Raw genomic sequence first — 20,799 nt, forward strand, 5'->3', positions numbered from 1 at the left:
TGGGTGATAGCCCTTTGCACACCCGCAGCTAAAAGTCCCGGAGCCAAGGACCAGGCGCGACAGTAGGTGGATGGTCGCAGAAGTGGGTTGTTTCAACACCCTGTGCAGCCATCTTTGCAGCGGGCTGAGAGACACCCCTCCACAGCGCCATAGCTAAGGGAGTTTGGTATGTGGCTGGGGTCTGACGGTACATACGCCTCCTCTGTGGAAGCCCATGGAGTGCACAGCCTAGAGGCAAGGGTGTCATGCAGAAGTGCCAGGAGCCCTGCACCGATCCCAGGGACTTGTGGGCCCATGGTGGGGAGGGTCTGTGGGGAATCTGAGCTGAAGGGTTAGACACATGCTGCAGCCCTGAGGTATTCCAGCCGCAGCCCTGGGAATGGCTGGGAGTATTGGGTCTTAAAGCCATCTTCCCTGTGATATTGCACAGGGCACACCCACCACCCACAAGCTAGGGGTCCCCACTGCACACAGAAAAGTGTTTGCACTGATTAGACCTCCAAAAGGTTTTGACCCCAACTCATTGTATAGACGAAGTTGGGGAGAACTGGCTTGAGGGTAAGAGTGGCTTGGGAGTGCCAAAGGCCAGGGAAAGTGTACTCCAACAAGCTGTAGCTCTGTCAAATTATAGATAATTGTATAAATAAGACTGCATATCCTAAAAGAACCCTATCAAGATAAGCAAATGCCAAGAGGCCAAAAAACAACAGAAAATGTTAAAGCATATAAAGAAACCAGAAGATATGGATAACCCAAATGCCCAAACTGAAAAACCAGAGGAGACTCACATCTTGGAGCAATTAATCAAAGAAGTAATCACAAACACCAATACCATAGCTCAGGATATAAAGGATATCAGGAGGACCTTAGAAGAGCATAAAGAAGAATTTTCAAGAGTAAATTTAAAAATAGAGGATCTTATGGAAATAAAAGAATCTGTTGATTAAATTAAAAAGATTCTGGAAACACTTAGCACCAGCTAGAGGAAGCGAAGAATGAGCATGCGAACTTGAAGAAAGAGCATTGGAAAGTTAAAGCACAAAAGAACAAATGGTGAAAAAAAATTGAAAAATTTGAAATGGATTTCAGGGATATGATGGACAACACGAAGCAAACAAATATAAGAATTATTGATGTTCCAAAAGGGGAAGAGAAGGGTAAAGGTCTAGGAAGAGTATTCAAAGACACTGTTGGGGAAAACTTCCCATCTCTTCTAAACAACATAAATATGCAAATCATAGATGCCCAATGAACTCCAAACAGAATAAATCCAGATAAACCCACTCCAAGACATATTCTGATCAGATCGTCAAGTGCCAAAGAGAAGGAGAAAGTTATGAAAGCAGCAAGAGAAAAGCAATTCACCACATACAAGGGAAACAACATAAGACTAAGTAGGACTACTCGGCAGCCACCATGGAGGTGAGAAGGCAGTGGTATGACATATTTAAAATTCTGAAAGAGAAAAATTGCCAGTCAGGAATTCTTTGCCCAGCAAATCTCTCGTTTAAATTTGAGAGAGAGCTTAAAATCTTCACAGACAAACAAATGCTGAGAGAATTTGCTAACAAGAGGCCTGCCCTACAAGAAATACTAAAGGGAGCCCTACCAGCAGAGAAAAACAAAACAAAACAAAAGGAGAGAGGTCTGGAGGAGGGCACAGAAGTAAAGAGTTTTAGTAAGGGTATGTTAAAGGAAATAAAGAGAGAGAAGGAAAAAATATATCTGACAAATAAAAACCAAAGGATATGATGGCTGATTCAAGAACTGCCTTCAGAGTAATAACATGGAATGTGAATGGATTAAACTACCCAATTAAAAGATATAGGTTGTATGCAGAGCCCCCCTGAGGAGCTGGGGCGAAATTCAGAGGTGTTGGGCTTCCTCATCTGGATGGTTGCTGATGTTCTCACAAACATTGAGGACTGGTTTTTTGATGTGCCGGGCCCTCTATCACGGGACTTGCCCTTATGAAGCTTGTTACTGCAAAGGAGAGGCTAAACCTGCTTATACTTGTGCCTAAGAGTCTCCCCCTGAATACCTCTCTGTTGCTCAGATGTGGTCCTCTCTCCCTAGCTAAGCCAACTTGGTGGGTAAAATCACTGCCCTCCCCACTATGTGGGCTCTGACACCCAGGGGTGTAAATCTCCCTGGCAACACGGGATATGACTCCTGGGGTAGAATCTGGACCCAACATTGTGGGATTGAGAACATCTTGACCAAAAGGGGGATGTGAAATGGAATGAAATGAAGTTTCAGTGGCTGAGAGATTCCAAATGGAGTCGAGCGGTCACTCTGGTGGCCACTCTTACGCACTATATAGATAACCCCTTTTAGGTTTTAATGTATTGGAATAGCTAGAAGTAAATATCTGAAACTATCAAAATGCAACCCAGTATAGCCTTGACTCTTGAAGACATATGTATAGCAATGTAGCTTACCAGGGGTGACAGTGTGATTGTGAAAGCCTTGTGGAGCACGCTCTCTTTATCCAGTGTATGGATGGATGAGTAGAAAAATGGGGACAAAAAAATTAAAGGAAAAATAGGGCAGGGGGGGACAATTTGGTTGTTCTTTTTTACTCTTATTTTTTTATTCTTATTTTCACTCTTTCTGGTACAAGGAAAATGTTCAAAAAATAGATTGGGGTGATGAATGAACAACTATATGATGGTAATGTGAACAACTGATTGTACACTTTGGATGATTGTATGGTATGTGAATATATCTCAATAAAATTGAAAAAAAAAGATATAGGTTGACAGAATCTATTAAAAAAATATAAACCATCAATATGTTGCCTATGATAGACTCATCTTAGACCCAGAGACACAAGGAAATTGAAAGTGAAAGGAAGGAAAAAAAAAGTTCCATGCAAGCTATAGCCAAAGAAAACAGGAGTAACAATATTAATTTAGATGAAATGGACTTTAAATGCAAGGATGTCATAAGAGACAAAGAAGGTCACTATATACTAATAAAAGGGACAATTCAACAAGAATAAATAACAATCATAAATGTACATGCACTCAGTTAAGGTGCCTCAAAGTACATGAGACAAACACTGGCAAAATTAAAGGAAGCAACAGATGTTTCCACAATAATTGTGGGAGACTTCAATACATCACTGTCTTCTATAGATAGATCAACCAGACAGAGGACCAATAAGGAAACTGGAAACCTAAACAAAGCGATAAATGAATTTCACTTAACACACATATATAGAGCATTACATCCCAAATCACCGGGAGACACATTCTTCTTTAGTGGTCACAGAAATTTCTCCAGAATAGATCGTATACTGGGCCATAAAACAAGCCTCAATAAATTTAAAAAGATTGAAATTATTCAAAGCACATTCTCTGACCACAATGGAATACGGTTAGAAGTCAATAACCATCAAAGATTTAGAACATTCACAAATATCTGGAGGTTAAACAACACACTCCTAAACAATCAGTGGGTTAAAGAAGAAATAGCAAGAGAAATTGCTAAATATATAGAGATGAATGAAAACGAGAACACAACATATCAAAACTTATGGGATGCAGTGAAAGCAGTATTGAGGGGGAAATTTATAGCTCTAAATGCATACATTAAAAAGGAAGAAAGAGCTAAAGCCAAAGAACTAGTGGAACAACTGAAGACTCTAGAAAATGAACAGCACATTAATCCTAAACCAAGTAGAAGAAAAGAAATAACAAGGATTAAAGCAGAAATAAATGACACAGAGAACAAAAACAATAGAGAGAATAAATAAAACCAAAAGTTGGTTCTTTGAGAAGATCAACAAGATTGACAAACCCTTAACTAGACTGACAAAATCAAAAAGAGAGAAGAACCAAATAAACAAAATAATAAATTAGAGAGGGGACATTACTGTGGATCCAGAAGAAATTTAAAAAATCCTAAGAGGATACTATATATAACTGTACACCAACAAAATAGATAATGTAGAGGAAATGGGCAATTTCCTGGAAACACATGAACAACCTAGACTGACCAGAGAAGAAATAGAAGACCTCAGCCAACCAATCACAAGTAAAGAGATCCAATCAGTTATCAAAAAGCTTCCTAAAAATAAATGCCCAGGGCCAGATGGCTTCACAGGGGAATTCTACCAAACTTTCCAAAAAGAACTGACACCAATCTTACTTAAACTCTTTCAAAACATTGAAGAAAATGGAACATTACCTAACACATTTGATGAAGCTATCATCAATCTAATACCAAAACCAGGCAAAGATGCTACAAAACAGGAAAACTACAAGCCAATCTCCCTAAGGAATATAGATGCAAACTTCTCAACAAAATACTTGCAAATCGAATCCAAAGACACATTAAAAAAATCATACACCATGACCAAGTCGGGCTCATTCCAGGCATGCAAGGATGGTTAAACATAAGAAAATCAATCAATGAATTACAACACATTAACAAATCAAAAGAGAAAAGTCAAATGATCATCTCAATAGATGCTGAAAAAGCATTCAACAAAATGCAGCATCCTTTTTTGATAAAAACACTTCAAAAGGTAGGAATTGAAGGATATTTTCTCAATATGATAAAGGGCATTGTTCTAGTTTGCTAATGCTGCCGGAATGCAAAATACCAGAGATGGACTGGCTTTTATAAAAGGGGGTTTTATTTGGTTACATAGTTACATCTTAAGGCCATAAAGTGTCCAAGAACACATCAACAATCAGGAACCTTCACTGGAGGATGGCCAATGATGTCCAGAAAACCTCTGTTAGCTGGGAAGGCATGTGGCTGGTGTCTGCTTCAAAGTTCTGGTTTCAAAATGGCTTTCTCCCAGGATGTTCCTCTCTAGGCTGCAGTTCCTCAAAAATGTTACTCTTAGTTGCAGTTGGGATATTTGTCCTCTCTCAGCTTCTCCAGAGCAAGAGTCTGCTTTCAACAGCCATCTTCAAACTGTCTCATCTGCAGCTCCTGTGCTTTCTTCAAAGTGTCCCTCTTGGCTGTAGCTCCTCTTCAAAATGTCACTCACAGCTGCACTGAGTTCCCTCTGCCCGTCAGCTCATTTCTATGGCTCCACTGATCAAGGCCCACCCTGAATGGGTGGGGCCATGCCTCCATGGAAATTATCTCATCAGAGTTATCACCTACAATTGGGTGGGGTGCATTTCCATGCAAACACTCAAAGAATTCCAATCTAATCAGCACTAAATGTCTGCCCCACAAGATTGCATCAAAGAATATGGCTTTTTTGGGGGGACATAATACATTCAAACTGGCACAGGCATATATGAAAAACCCACAGCCAGCATAGTACTTAATGGTGAGAGACTGAAAGCCTTCCTTCTAAGATCAGGAATGAGACAAGGATGCCCGCTGTCACCACTGTGATTCAACATTGTGCTAGAAGTGCTAGCCAGAGCAATCTGGCTAGGCAAAGAAACATAAGGCATCCAAACTGGAAAGGAAGAATTAAAACTGTCATTATTTGCAGATGGTATGCTCTTTCTTATATTTGGAAAACCCTGAGAAATCAACGACACAGCTACTTGAGCTAATAAACAAATTCAGCAAAGTAGTGGAATACAAGATTAATGCACATAAGTCAGTAATGTACCTATACACTAGAAATGACCTAACTGAAGAAACACTCAAGAAAAAGATTCCATTCTCAATAGCAACTACAAAAATCAAGTACCTAGGAATAAACTTAACCAAGGATGTAAAAGACCTATATATAGAAAATTACATAACTTTACTAAAAGAAATAGAAGGGGACTGTGCTGGTTTGGATGCATTATGCCTTCCAAAATGCCATGTTCTTTGATGCAATCTTGTGTGGGCAGACATTATTGGTGTTGATTAGGTTGGAACCTATTGATTAAGTGTTTCCATGGAGATGTGACTCAATCAACTATGGGCAAGACCTTTGATTGGATAATTTCCATGGATATGTTACCCTACATATTCAGGGTGGGTCTGAATTAAATCACTGGAGGCATATGAAAGAGCTGACAAACAGAAGGAACTCATAGAAACTGAGAGTAACATTTTAGGGGAGCTACAGCTCACAGAGACATTTTGAAGATGACCATTGAAAGCTGATGCTTTGGAGAATGCCATTTTGAAATGCAACCTAGGAGCAAGCAGACGCCAGCCATGTGCCTTCCCAGCTAACAGGGGTTTTCTGGATGCCAACAGCCTTTCTCCAGTGAAGGTACCCGATTGTTGATGCCTTACCTTGGACACTTTATGGTCTTAAGACTGTAACTGTGTACCCAAATAAACCCCTTTTATAAAAGTCAATCCATTTCTGGTGTTTTGCATAATGGCAACATTAGCAAACCAGAACAGGGAACTAAAAAGATGGGAAAATATTCTGTGTTCATGGATAGGAAGGCTAAATGTTGTTAAGATGTCAATTCTACCCAAACTCATCTATGGATTCAATGCAATTCCAATGAAAATTCCAACAACCCCCTTGTCAGACTTGGAAAAGCTAGTTATCAAACTTATTTGGAAGAGAAAGATGCCTCAAATTGCTAAAAATATTCTAAAAAAGAAAAACAAAGTAGGAGGACTTACACTTCCTGACTTTGAAACTTACTATAAAGCCACAATAGTCAAAACAGTATGGTATTGGCACAACGATAGAAACATTGATCAATGGAATCAAACTGAGAATTCAGAAACAGACCCCCAGATCTACAGTCAACTGATCTTTGATAAGGCCCCCAAACCTACTGAACTTGGACATAACAGTATTTTCAACAAATGGGGCTGGGACAACTAGCTATCTATATTCAAAAGAATTAAAGAGGACCCCTAACTTACACCCTACACAAAAGTTAACTCAAAGTGGATCAAAGATGACAACATAAGAGTCAGTACCATAAAACTCCTAGAAAATAATGTAGGGAAACATGTTCAAAACCTTGTATTAGGAGGTCGCTTTTTAGACCTTACACCCAAAGCACAAGCAATGAAAGAAAAAATAGATAAATGGGAACTCCTGAAAATTAAAAGCTTCTCTACCTCAAAAGAATTTGACAAAAAGGTGAAGAGGCAGCCAACTCAATGGGAAAAAATATTTGGAAACCGTGTATCTGATAAAAGACTGATATCTGGCATATATAAAGAAATCCTGCAACTCAACGACAATAGTACAAACAACCCAATTATAAAATGGGCAAAAGATATGAAAAGATATTTCTCTGAAGAGGAAATACAAATGGCTAAAAAAAAACACATGAAAAAATGTTCATCTAGCTATTAGGGAGATGCAAATTAAGACCACAATGAGATATCATCTCACACCTATGAGAATGGCTTCCATTAAACAAATAGGAAACTACAAACACCGGAGAGGATGTGGAGAAATTGAAGCTCTTATTCATTGTTGGTGGGACGGTATAGTGGTTCAGCCACTCTGGAAGATAGTCTGGCAGTTCTTTAGAAAACTAGACACATAGTTAATTAACAGCACTGAAATGTATATCTGTATATGGTTGAAAGGGGAAATGTTAAATTGTATACATGATACCAGAATAAGTATTTTTTAAAAAATCCATGGAACTGCACAACACAACCATAAAACCTAAGTTAAATCATCAATTATAGTTAATAGTACAATTATAAAAATTTGCTCTCATCAATTGTAACAAATGTACCATACCAATAATAGGGTAATATATGGGAATCCTGTATTTTATGCATGATTTTTTTAAGAACCCTTTTAAAAAAAAGGGTTTTATTAAACAAGTAAGTCACAAGAATTTTTTATCAAAAATAATAGTGGGATTTTAAATTTTAGTCAGACTTGATAAAGCAATGAAAAATTGAAAATATGCATAACTTCATATGGATAACTGAGGAACAAAATCTATAGATCAAATATATAATTTTGAAAGTAAAAGAGTAGAAAAAGAAATTTCAGAGGTACCTAGGAAATGACAAATAATAGATGCAAATATGTGAATCTGTTCAATAGTTTTTTGCTGGCATCTTTCCTGACTGCTCTTTATTCTAATGTCTTTTACCTTAGGATAGACTCTCTTCTTCAGAACTAAATAAGCCAGCAAGAATTTCAAATTTCCGTTTTTAGTACTAATATCTCTAGATCTGAGACTACTCTGAGAAGTATTTTGATTTGTCCCTTAATGATCAATATAATATGCCATTGCACTGGCAAATAAAGTCCTTGTATACAAGAAATGTTAACCAACCATATGCTGAATTCCTCCATGCTGTATAATAATGTGTACATATGTGTGTACGTATGAATAGGTATGAGTGTGTGTATGTGATATGTATGTATATGTATATATAGAGTGGGAAGGAAGTCTTCACAAGGGGAAACACAGGAAAGGTGAGGAGGAAAGTGTGAAGAGATAAAAAAAAAGAAAGAAATGGAGGAGGGTAGATGGGAGGGGAAGAGCAAAACAGAGAAAAATACATGTGTGATAAATACTCAAGACCACAGATAGTAACATCTCAGGGAAGAAGTCTCCACATGATTAGGCATTTTTACAATGAGTTGTTTATAAAAAAGACCAATATAAACCCAAAATATAATAGTATACTGTAATATACCAATAAAAAGGCCCTGCTTTTTTTCTTTTTCTAACCACTTAAGGAAAGAAACAATTACTGTATAATAATTGAAACTATAAAGCACATTCTCCAGAAGAAACTGAAAAATTACCTGTACTGAAAAATACTTCACTTCATCAAACTTAATTATACTGTTCTTTTCACCATGTTTGGATAACAAGTTATGCATTTTTGTGTATTTCACAACATTGTTTACCATGATACGGATGAACAAATTATTGTAATGCTGTAAAGCGACTGAATTTAGAATTATATTTAGGAAAGAATTTTTATTGTAATTGAGCAATAATACATTATAAAATCAATTGATTAAACAATTCAGGCCAAAACCTAAGAATCAATCATGTAGTTATAAAAGGTAACTATAGAACATATTAAACAATAGAACAGCCTTTTAAAATAGTATTTTTGCCTGGGTACCAATAAAAGTAAGAAAAGAAGGATGATTCTTTAGATCAAGTATTATTTTTTAATCCTCAATTTCCATCCTTTGCAATTTTCTACATATAAGGTGACTAAACATTTTGCAATCATAATTGAAAACCTTTTCTAAGTATAATGTATGTAGAAATTTTTTAAAAATATCATTTTGAGACTTAGTTTTAAGACATAATTTAAAGTAAAGTGTTCTATTCTCTAACTGACTTCACGACACACTTCACTTTATACCATACTGGTCTATTTATTATCTTCCCTAGCACTCCATACATTAAAACAATTTGTGTTCATGATTTAAATAATTATCTTCAATAGTTCTCTTTATGTAGAATTTTCTGCAAAATTCTCTTTATATAGAAAAGAAACACCAAGTCTCCATAATCAAACTGGATTTATGCCATGATAAATATAATAATAAGCCTTTAGTTTATTTAAAGTCACAGACACAACAAGACCCTTAAAAAAATTTAGGAAAGCATGCTTATTATTTATAATAAATTAGCATTATCATCCAAGAGGATATATTTTTTTCCTTTAACTCATACAGTGATTCAGGTAGATTACCTCAGAGCTTGTTTGAAAATCTTTTGTGACTCTCTACACTGAAAAGCGGATTTTATTTCCTTTGCTCTTGAGTCTGGCCTGCCCCTAAGACCACTTCACCAATAAAATGCATGGAAAATTACTAGGATGGGGCAAGAGGAGCACTCACATTCAGAGCAATATTTAAGGAGGTTAAAAATATCAGTAAACAAAATAAATAATATTTTAATGTACTATTTTCTTAAAAATAAAAATTATTGCCAAAACAAACAAACAAACAAAAACCATGATGAAAGTTACTGAGACTACATAGAAAGAGAGAAAGGTCCAATCATTTCAGTATCCTAGCTGGGTCCAGCCTTCCAGGCATCGCTGCCAAAGCACCAGGCACACGAATGAGCCATTTTAGATATTCCAGCCCAGTTGAGCTGCCAGATGACTGCAGCCCTCCGGCGGTGATAACATGGTGCGGGAGGACCACCTAGTCAGTGCACAGATTGGGACTAATAATAAGCCACTATGATTGGAGAGGTTTGTAATGCAGCAACAGATAACTGAAACAGTGATACATGACCATACTATGGTTCTTAAATCAAAAGAAAGGATACTCTTAGGTGTAAAATGTCTGCAGCTCTTTAAATGAATAGCCAGGCAGCCAACCTATAACAATCAAAATAAAAACAAAGAAAGTGAATGCATTTAAGTTAACTTTTCTTCCATTTTACTCTATATAGACTATTTAAAAATATATAAAATTCCACTTTTTTTGCTGTTTTTTTCTTATTAGATATAATGCTTCCCATTAGAAATACTAGGTTAATGGAAGACATCATAAGCAGCAACACAAAAAGAGAATAAAATGGGGTTTGTTCAAAGTAAACCTAAAATGAATTAAAATATGAAGCAAAAGAACCCAAACCACCAATCTTTGATTGTTTTTATTATATGTTAGTTTAGAATTCATAAAAATGTAGCATTCTGCAATAATAATAAATACATTCTACTTCAGATATGGCATTTATCCAATATCCTAAAAACCACTTTATTCATTCAACAATCATCTTTTAAGTATAATATGTCAGGGGCTGTGAAATACTCATTCTCTCTTGTCAAAAGTTGTGCCATGTGTTAACCACAAAACTAAATACAAAATGAATGCAGAACACATAAATACTAATATGCAATATTAACCAAAGATATGTAGCCATGTTTACTCTTAAAAATTAAGTAAAAAAAAGCAATATTATATAAAACATTGTGAAGCAATGTAAATGGCCCAACAGTATTTTAAAATGTGATGTAAATAATTTTGGAGACTTATTTTTTTGTTTGTTTGTTTGCATACTGATTTTTTTTTTTAATCTTCATTTTATTGAGATATATTCACATACCACGCAGTCATACAAAACAAATCGTACTTTCGATTGTTTACAGTACCATTACATAGTGGTACATTCATCACCCAAATCAATCCCTGACACCTTCATTAGCACACACACAAAAATAACAAGAATAATAATTAGAGTGAAAAAAGAGCATTGAAGTAAAAAGAACACTGGGTACCTTTGTCTGTTTGTTTCCTTCCCCTATTTTTCTACTCATCCATCCATAAACTAGACAAAGTGGAGTGTGGTCCTTATGGCTTTCCCAATCCCATTGTCACCCCTCATAAGCTACATTTTTATACAACTGTCTTCGAGATTCATGGGTTCTGGGTTGTAGTTTGATAGTTTCAGGTATCCACCACCAGCTACCCCAATTCTTTAGAACCTAAAAAGGGTTGTGGAGACTTATTTTTAAAGCAATGTTAGTGGAAAATGCAGAAAAGAGGTTGGCGTTCAATATGTAAATTAAAAGATTACTGAATCTGAATGATGAAATCCTAAAAGAAGAAAATATTGTTGTCTATTTCTTATGGAACCCATAAGTATGAACAGTTATCTTAAAGGAAAGGTTCTAAGTTTTCAAATTAAAAAGGGCAGTACATATTACTTACCTAGATTGGCAGCATTTAAAATGGTACTGCCATAGGTGATACCAAGAATCATTGTTTGTTTCTTAAAATTGAGTTATTTGTAAGAAGATAGAACAAGGAAGTACAGTTTCCATCCTGTCTACTTCTACAATTTTGTATTATATAATTCTACAAATCAACATTCTGTCATAAAACATTGACTAATTACGGGACCACCTCCAAGTAACACAGCCTGAAGCCATAAGCAACTATCTTAACTTTTCTTAAATTTCAATAACTCTTTATATTTTTAAATAATAGATCCATATTATAGATGTATTATTTATTCCTATTTCTGATAGTCATATACCATTTTCAGGAAAAAAAAAATGTGTAAAAGCTATGTCATCAAATTGGGGACTTAAAGTCCTCAATAGAATGACAAATTTTTTTGGATCTAAATTCAAGGTCCCATGTATTTGTATATATAGAAAAGACAATAGATTTCTATTCAAATATAGAAAAAGATTTAACATTCAAAAATATAACTATGACTATTCATAGATTGTAGGTAACAAATGTTGCCACAAATTCTGAGATCCATCTGTGGCCCAAAACAATGACCATGCCAACACCTTCACACCCAAACATGCATTTAAACATGCATGTAAAATAGGAAAGCAACCAGAAAGCTGCTAACTTCGGAATACTTTATGTCCCCAATTTGATGACATAGCTTTTACACATTTTTTTTTCTGAAAATGGTATATGACTATCAGAAATAGGAATAAGTTCTGATGTAGTTAGTAGTGATGTAGTATACACATGAACAATCTCACTAAATCTCTCAGAATAAATCGCAGAACTTTCAAAGAGAAAAGTGGTATGACTGAATTGTGCATTGTGAGCAGTTATCAATCTCATGCCAAACATCTGTCAAAAAACTTCCAGCTGACTTTTAATCTAAGTTCTTTAATGTCTAGCAACATATAGTTCAATTAAGAAAATACAAACTATCAAGTTAGGAAATATAGCTGAAGTCAGAATATTCCTCAAAATTTCAGTTCTAAAGAGATGCAGAAGTCATATTCAAGAGCATGGATTATAGAAATTGTGTCAACATAATGCCATGAATGTTAACTTACAGCTAAAAGTGACTTCAAAGACTCTTTCTAAATTTAGATTCAGACAACGAAAGCGTATAGTACAACTTTGTGATTAAGGGAAGAAAGTATTATATAATTATATGATCAATGCATACCACGATCATTTTGTAAAAGAAAAAAATGTGTAAATTAATGTAGTCTTTCTTTATCCCCCAAAAGCTGGTGCTAAATTCATCATATATTTTACAATCAAGAAAATATATTAGTATATGGTAGGAGCTAGAGAAAAGGGAAAAGAGAACCTCTTATTTTACACTCAACTATTCTAATAGTGTTCAGAAAATATAACTAACTGTAAAAGAATGCTACAATACTTGACAGTTCTAACGTACTTAGAGCCTCATCTATACTATGATATCACCTAAAATAGAATGACAATTTTTTTTGGCTCTAAATTCAAGTTCCTATGTATTTGTATGTGTATATTTGTATGTGTGTGACATGACTGGGTTTGCTTTTGTTTCTAGGAGTTTTGGATGCAGAAGTGGTGGGAATCAATTTTCAAACTATAGCACAAAGTTTCCTAAATCTGACATGACTACAGTCCTCTGAAGAGCTCAGTAAAAATATCAATTCCCAGGTCCCCCTCCCCAAGATTGTAATATACCATATCTTAGGCGAGCCCAAGAATCAATATTTTAAAAAAGTATGCCAGGTGATTCTGAGTTTGGAAATCCTAGTATAGAAAACACGACTTCTATGAATCAGAATGTTTTCCGTAACTGCACTTATTATTAGAATATTTTTCTGACTCTTAAAAATGAACAATTCATGAATATGTTATCAGAAAGGGCCATTTTTTTGCACAATTTTTTTGACTACCAAATAAAAAACTACTCTTCGTATGAAATAACACATAATTTATACACGCTCATTAAGGGCTAGTCATACATACCACATCCCCAAATGGCACCAAATTTGGTATATCAGGTACTACTTCCAGTTCTTTAGTCTCAGACCCTTTAAGATTTTTTCTCAGCATCTACAATATAAATATATTTAAGGCTTTAGAAGAAGAAGATGTAACAAGGTACAAGATTAGTTCAATTCAATATTCAATGAATCTCTAGTATCAGGTATTATTCTAGGCAGTGGTATATTAATGACTAAAACAAATCATTCCTACCCTCAATAGGTTTATCAATAAGTTAGCATAGAAAACAAAAATTTATACAATTACATATGAAATCATTAAGGGAATCATGAGAGCAGAGAAAAGTACATAGTAGTTTGAACATTGAGTTCTTCAGTTTGTTATGAGATTGAACATAAAGCAGGATATCTTCAAATTTTAAAAGGAGAGAGTTCTAATTGACCCTAGTATGGAAGCCACATTGAATACAAATCTCTCCTCAAACAAAACAAAACAAAACAAACAAACAAAAAAACCCACCATCAATGAGGCATACAAATAAAACTACATATGGCCTCCAGCATTACTAGGAAAGGGAATATCATAAATTCAAATTTCCTATAAGGAGAGAAATAAAAAACAAATTCCAACAGGTAGTGTTACTGGAGCTCCTGGCACCATACAGATCTGTGGAAACAGAGAGCAAAGGAAGAGAAGACTTAAGAGACTCTCTGAAACAGCAGAAAGAAGCAGAAAAACATAAAGGAAGCACAGACAAAATCATCCTGGGAAAGAGAAAGTTCAATACTAAGTGCAAAAATTCTGAACATAGGTCTGGGACTTTGTGGTTCACAGAAAGGCTATAAAGAAGGGACTTGAAAGTGAAAAGGATCCCAGAGGGAGCTGGCTCAGAAAAACACTCCTCCTAGAATTAGGGACAGAGAGAAGAGGTGTGTCTTGTATACATGGCAAAGAAGGGAGAAAAAGACATAAGAGAAGAAAATTAAAGATGCTAGAGAAACAGAAACAAAAGAGAACTACAGGAAATATCCACCTCTACCCCTCCCCTCCCACAAATCACAAACTTTCATCCATTTAAAAAAACCTGCATTTCAAAACAGAAAAGAAGAGGGTAACTTGAACTGGGGACTCCTGTCCAAGAAATGACTAAGAATAAGGAAAATCAAACCAACTCCATTAAAAGCTACCACACAAAGAAAACAGGAAAAAAAAAAAAAAAAAAAAAAAAAAAAACTTCAGCTGATAAAAATTCTCTCTCCCTTTCCCACCACAAAACAACCAAAAAACAGGCAGAAAACTGACACAAAATCTCAAACTGAATTAAATTTCTTTAAGGATGTATTTGGAAATATGTGTGTGTGTGTGTGTGTGTGTGTGTGTTGTGTATAAAACTACAATCAACAAAATCAGCAACTATAGCAACAGAAATGGACAGAAAAAGGAAAAAAATGGAAAGAATGTTATCAACTCAAGAAAGAAATTGAAGAAAAAGAATCTCAAAAATAAAGACTAAATTATGAGGTACCCAAGGTAGAGTGGATTCAAATAAAAATGTAATAAAGGGCATTGAAAAAAAGCAGGAACCCAAGGAAGAAGAATGAAAATGAGATAAAGAAAAAAAAGTATGAGCATCATAGGAAAGTGACTGAACTGGAAGATAGGCAAAGAAGAAAACTCTTGAACAGTAAAAGCAAAAACAATGGAAAAGAACTAATATTTAAAACTATAATCCAAAAAAACTTTGAGCAATTAGAGAAAACAAATTTGCATACTGATAGGACACACTATGTGTATGAAAACATTCACCCAGAATGAGTGACTGTAAGACATATCCTAACAAAATTATTAGACTTTAAAGACACTTTGCCTCCAGATAAAATAACAAAATTATTTATAAGGGTAAGAAATTGGGCTGGCATCAAACTTCTCAAGGTCAACATATGAAGTGAGACAACAAATGAGCAGCATTTTCAAGAAGTACAAGGCCAGAAAGGACAAGCCAAGGATTTCTATTCAGTCAGGCCATCCTTCAAGTATCAAGGCCATAAAAATGAAACAGGCAAAAACTCAGGAAATTCTGTAGTCATGGGCCCTTCCTGAGGAATTTACTAGAGAAAGAGTCTCATCCAAACTATGATAATTGGGCAAACTTTACCGTAAGAATTTATAGAGAGCATTTAGTATATTTAATTGCAGAGTTAAGACTAAAACAAGGGAGGGATATGGGTAGAAGACTGTGAAAATGTTACATGCTCTGATGAAGAAAAAAAAAGAAACAAAAACAGGAGAAGAGAGGCCAAAATAAGGGGGAAACTAGAACAAATCACTAATTGATGCAGAACTAATGGTTGGGAGGGAGTCAGAGGATTACAATTAAAAATGACCAGACTTGAGAGTAAAAGGTTAAGTAGGAACAAGGATTAAAGGAACAAAAACACAGACTTTCCTAAATACCAGAAGAAAGTTTTAAAAATGGAACAAATATATTTACTTCTCTAAGATCTTGTACAGATCTATATAGTGGTCAATCATTTTTATAAAATTTACCTTCCTTCTTTACTGGAAATACAGGACAACTGCAAGGTGAGTGCCCCTCCCCTTTTAAAATAGACTTTACTTTTCAGAGAAGTTTTAGGCTTACAGAAAAATTGCGTGGAAAGCACAGAGTTCCCATTTATCTCCTCCTTCCCTCCTCCTTTCCAGAGTTTCCCCAATTATTAACATCTTGCCTTAGTGTGGCACATTCATTACAACTGATGAACCAATATTGATACCTTATTATTAACTAAAGTCCATAGTCTATATTAGGGTTCATTCTTTGTGTTGTACAGTTCTATGGATTTTGACAAATGCACAGTGTCATGTATCCAGCATTACAGTATCATACAGAATAGTTTCAGGGCCTAAAAATGCCCTGGGCTCCACCTATTCATACCTCCCCACCTCTCCCTGATCCTCTGGCAACTTTTGGTCTATTTACTGTCTCCATAGTTTTTGCTTAAAGCACTAGAAAAGGTAAAAATACAAAGGTAACCACTAGAACAAAAATACAGATTTTCGTAGCTACAAAAAGAAATTTTTACTTTTTATTGTTTACTCCTCTGCAGTAACAAGCTTCATAAGGGCAAGCCCCAGGATCAAGGGCTTGCCTTTCTAAACTGGTAGTCCCCAATGCTTGTGATAACAGGAATTCCCCAGGTGGGGAAGTTTAATATTTCCACATTTTCCCCCAGGAAATCCCCAAGGGGGATTTGCCAATACTTTTTATTCTCTGCCCAAATTACTCTGTGATGTATCAGGGCTTCACTCTAACCTATACAAACCAACCAGATCTCACTCCCTTATTCAAGATTCCATGTAATTATGGCATATGAATAAACTGACCATACAAGTTAAATTATATAGTGTGCTACAGAAAATAAAGATTTTGCACCAAATAAACATCTTCCTTTGGTCTCACACAGAAGTTGAAGTTTTAAAACACAGCAGAAGAGGACACTTTTTAAGGCAAAATATATAGTCTGCAATAAATACATAAGTTATAAATTTACCTTTAAGATACACCTCCAACAAATGAAAACACATAAAAAGTTTTTCAAAGCAGCATTATTTGTATTTGCAAACTACCTAAAGGCCTAAAATAGGAGATTAGGTGAGAAGCTATGGTATATATTCACAATGGAGTACTATGCAGTTGTCAAAGTAAAAGAATGAGGAAGATGGTTATGAAATAATAGTGATTTACAGGATATACTGTTAACTGAAAAAAGCAAACTGTTAGAAGGCAGAGAAAATTAACAAAGCATACATGTATTTTATGTAAAAGGAAGAATAAACAAAAAACTGATTACCTAGAAAGTAATAACAAAGAGCATTACAATAATGGTTCAGAAGAATAAACAAATTTATAGGGAGGGAGGGAGAGAGAGAGAGAGAGGCAGAGACAGTGAGAGAGGGGCTCCAATATGCTTGCCACTTCTTGCTTACCCAGCCTAATTAACATAATGTTACAGATAAAATGGGCCACTGTGATGTTCTGCATGACATTCAGATGGTCCAGGACCCTTCAGACTAAAGTATGACAGAGGGCAGGAGAGTTAGCAGAGCTTACGTCAAGACTTTAAAGGTATATTGGTTTCCATTCCAAGTGAATGTGAACTGTTTTGGATAGTCCTTTCTCGTAAGGACAGAAAAGAACACATTCAACAGATCAATGGTGATATAACAAGTACCTGAGTCCATACTGATCTTGTTTAGCTAAGATACCATATCTGGAGGGAAAAAAAAAAAGCTTCATTTGGAGTTACTACTTGGTTGTCTTTATAGATGTTCAACTATCATCCTCCAGTGTCCATCTGAGTTATAAAGGTCAGTTTGATTGATTAAATTACGATGGGGGCTATCATCCCTACATACTTTAGGACTTTAAGGGTGGCACTAATCTCAACCATATCTTTTTGGAATGCAACATTGTTTCTGAATAACTATTTGGCCACAGTAGGCGAGGAGGTTCAATTTCAAAGGTTTCCATTTTGCCTTTCTGAGTCTAACAGCTCTTACTCCATGGATCAAGAAACCAATGTGGGAATTCTGCCAATTTATCAAGTATGTCCATTCCAAATCATACATTTGGGAAATGGGGAAATGATCACCACATGGGTGTATGGCCCCATTTGAGCCAGACCTGGGCCAGGACTCCATTTATTAGTCCCCAAAAGTCTCTACTAAAACAGAGGGATACTATAAATGGTCATGGGTCCCTTTCAGGAAGGAATGGGAAAATCATTAATTATAATTTTGCCATGGTGTTTTCAAGGTCCTTCCTCCCAGACATCCAGCCTCTCTTTGAAATAATGGGTTACAGGTCTGAAAACTAGCTGAGGTTCAGAAACTGGGCGAGATATGACTTTTTATTGGGGTCACTGCCCTCAGTTTATAAAACATCTATTATTGGTTTCTTTTTGTTGTAAAAATGAGCAAATACTCTTGTTGACTGCCCATCACTCTTGTCTCTAAGGATGTTGTATTTTATAAATCATCACATATCTCTCTGCTGGACATGACCCCCTGGCTGCCACTGACCTTACTGCTGATTCCACTTACAATAATTACAACTCCTCCTGACTTATTTCAGGATTCTACCATCCTCACTGACATCCTGGAGCTCAGTTTCATAGTGGCCTCTCCTACTTTCCCCCTGGTCTACAGAGGGCAATCCCCTCTGAGAATCTCAGTGATGCTGGTGCCCCTCTCACCAGTGCATTTCTTACCAGTTTAGTAAACAAAGTGCCCTCTGATTCTTCCCAAGATGTATATTCATCTGTTGGGTTTTCCATCCAGTATTTTCACTCTAATATGCCCACCTCTCCACATCTTTGATACATTCTTTCACTATCTGCAAAGTAGTTCTTGCATTTCTATTTTGCTTACATCATTTCGTTCAGATTCCCAAGAGCCAGCCTAGCAGTATGTCAGTACTATCTCCCAGGGTCCTTGCCAGAGTGTGAAATCCTATGTAACAGTACAATGCTCCCATTATCAATAAACTGTACCATGTTTGAAGTTTATGTTTCACTCCTGTCCCCAAATTCAGCATCCTCAGGATCTGGTCCCATACATACTCTCCTAATTATTGACAGTATGTATGACTAGGTACTACAATTCCTTTGAGATATAATATACTTCTTCTCCTAGATGACCCAGCACTTCCCAGGCTGGATTAGTTATTGGTCTGGGGCCAGAAGGAAAGGTGGGGGTAGAACTTGAGGGAAAAAAGGGAAGTGCATGTTGCCTTGCAAGTTAAAGGCCTCTACGTCATCTTCAAGCAAAAAGAGAACACCAGCCTTTAACAAAGAAGATTGTACCACTTCTGCACTCCCACAGGGTTCAAAGAAATCTGGGAAGCCAAAATTTTAGAGGGTATCAGCCCATGAAAATCAGGGTCCCTCCTTCCCAAATAGGGCTCTGACTTTTGGATGGTACATCTGTTGAGATTAATAATTCAACCTCCTCTGGAACTCTCCTACTCTTAAAATTGAGTCCTGGGCCTGGTCCTCAACTTTCTATCCCCTCCAGCTGCAAAATATGAGACTCTTTTTTAATGCTATCAAGGATGCCTTCCAGTTTTCACATTTAGCCTAATTTATTTGATGATTAAACTCTTTAAGCCTCTCATTGTCTTTCCCCAAAGTATTGATTGCTCCCAGAAACTTCCAACCAATTCCATGGAACTTATAATTACTACTTTCCTCACATTTCTCAAAAGCCTCATACAAAACATCCATCAGTTCATTCCCTTCCACCAGTATTCTATCTCAGTTAACCATAAAATAAATTGCCCCATTACCACATGCCAGGTGCTATTCATTCTCCACCTAATCCAGTGATAAGGTTCTTATTGCCATTCAGTTGGCAGAGGATCCAGCTCCAAAATCCCATTTTAGAATATGCTTGCAAAGACCAATTACATTGCCAACTGCTAAAGGTCATGTTCTCTGTCAAGCACTCTAAGATAAATATTTTCATGCAGGAAGATTGCTAGGAAGTACTTCTGGGATCCACATCTATTCAGGGGTGAAAGAAGCAATATTGGGCAGAGAGAGAAGTTGAACTATAATGCAGTCACAACATAGGGTTCATCTAACTCTACAGGGAACTCAGGAGCTGCAGTGATCCTTCAGAGTTGTCCCACATGGGGACCAGAAGGCTAGGCCTTTATACCGCTTCATTAACCAAACATCAAATTGGGCTGCAGAACTTCTGCTTCTGAGAAGATAAAGTAGTGGAAGTATTCCTCCCATTAAGTACAACTAAAACTCTGGAAATTATACATATATCATAAGAAGACTCTAAAAGGTGGAGAGGAGGTGGACCAGCTAGGAACCATAGAACCAGAGGAACAACATGTAGTGAGTTACCTCAGCTTCCTTTTTGCTTCATATATCTCAGACTTGGAGCTGCAGAAACTAGCAATCCAGAAACAACGTCAAGCACAGATAAAAAGAGCAACAACAAAAGCTACTCTCTGTACCCAAAGGGCCAGGAAAGGGGCACCCTAGCAAGACAGAAAACTTCTAGACAGTAACTTTTCTATTACACCCAAACACCACTGTGACCCACGCTCACCAGTGCCAGCAAAGGCTGAAGGGGGAACCCAGACTTCTTTTAAGTGGCTGTAATGAGGCACCCCAACACCCCTGCCAAGAAGGTATCAGAAAAGCCAAATAAGGAGTCAG

General features: G+C 36.3%; 1 protein-coding gene across 1 annotated transcript in view; it reads right to left on the reverse strand.

The window, feature by feature from the left end:
* The window catches only part of C2CD6 (C2 calcium dependent domain containing 6), a 217,765-nt gene extending 203,127 nt beyond the window's left edge, over positions 1–14,638 (reverse strand). The window contains 4 exon segments of the mRNA XM_037848665.1: positions 8,681–8,826; positions 10,179–10,230; positions 13,586–13,695; positions 14,629–14,638. Of these exon segments, the coding sequence (XP_037704593.1) occupies positions 8,681–8,826; positions 10,179–10,230; positions 13,586–13,695; positions 14,629–14,638 (318 nt within the window).
* Positions 14,639–20,799: the final 6,161 nt, after the last annotated feature.

Source organism: Choloepus didactylus, chromosome 9 (assembly GCF_015220235.1).
Source record: "Choloepus didactylus isolate mChoDid1 chromosome 9, mChoDid1.pri, whole genome shotgun sequence".
Taxonomy (NCBI): domain Eukaryota; kingdom Metazoa; phylum Chordata; class Mammalia; order Pilosa; family Megalonychidae; genus Choloepus; species Choloepus didactylus.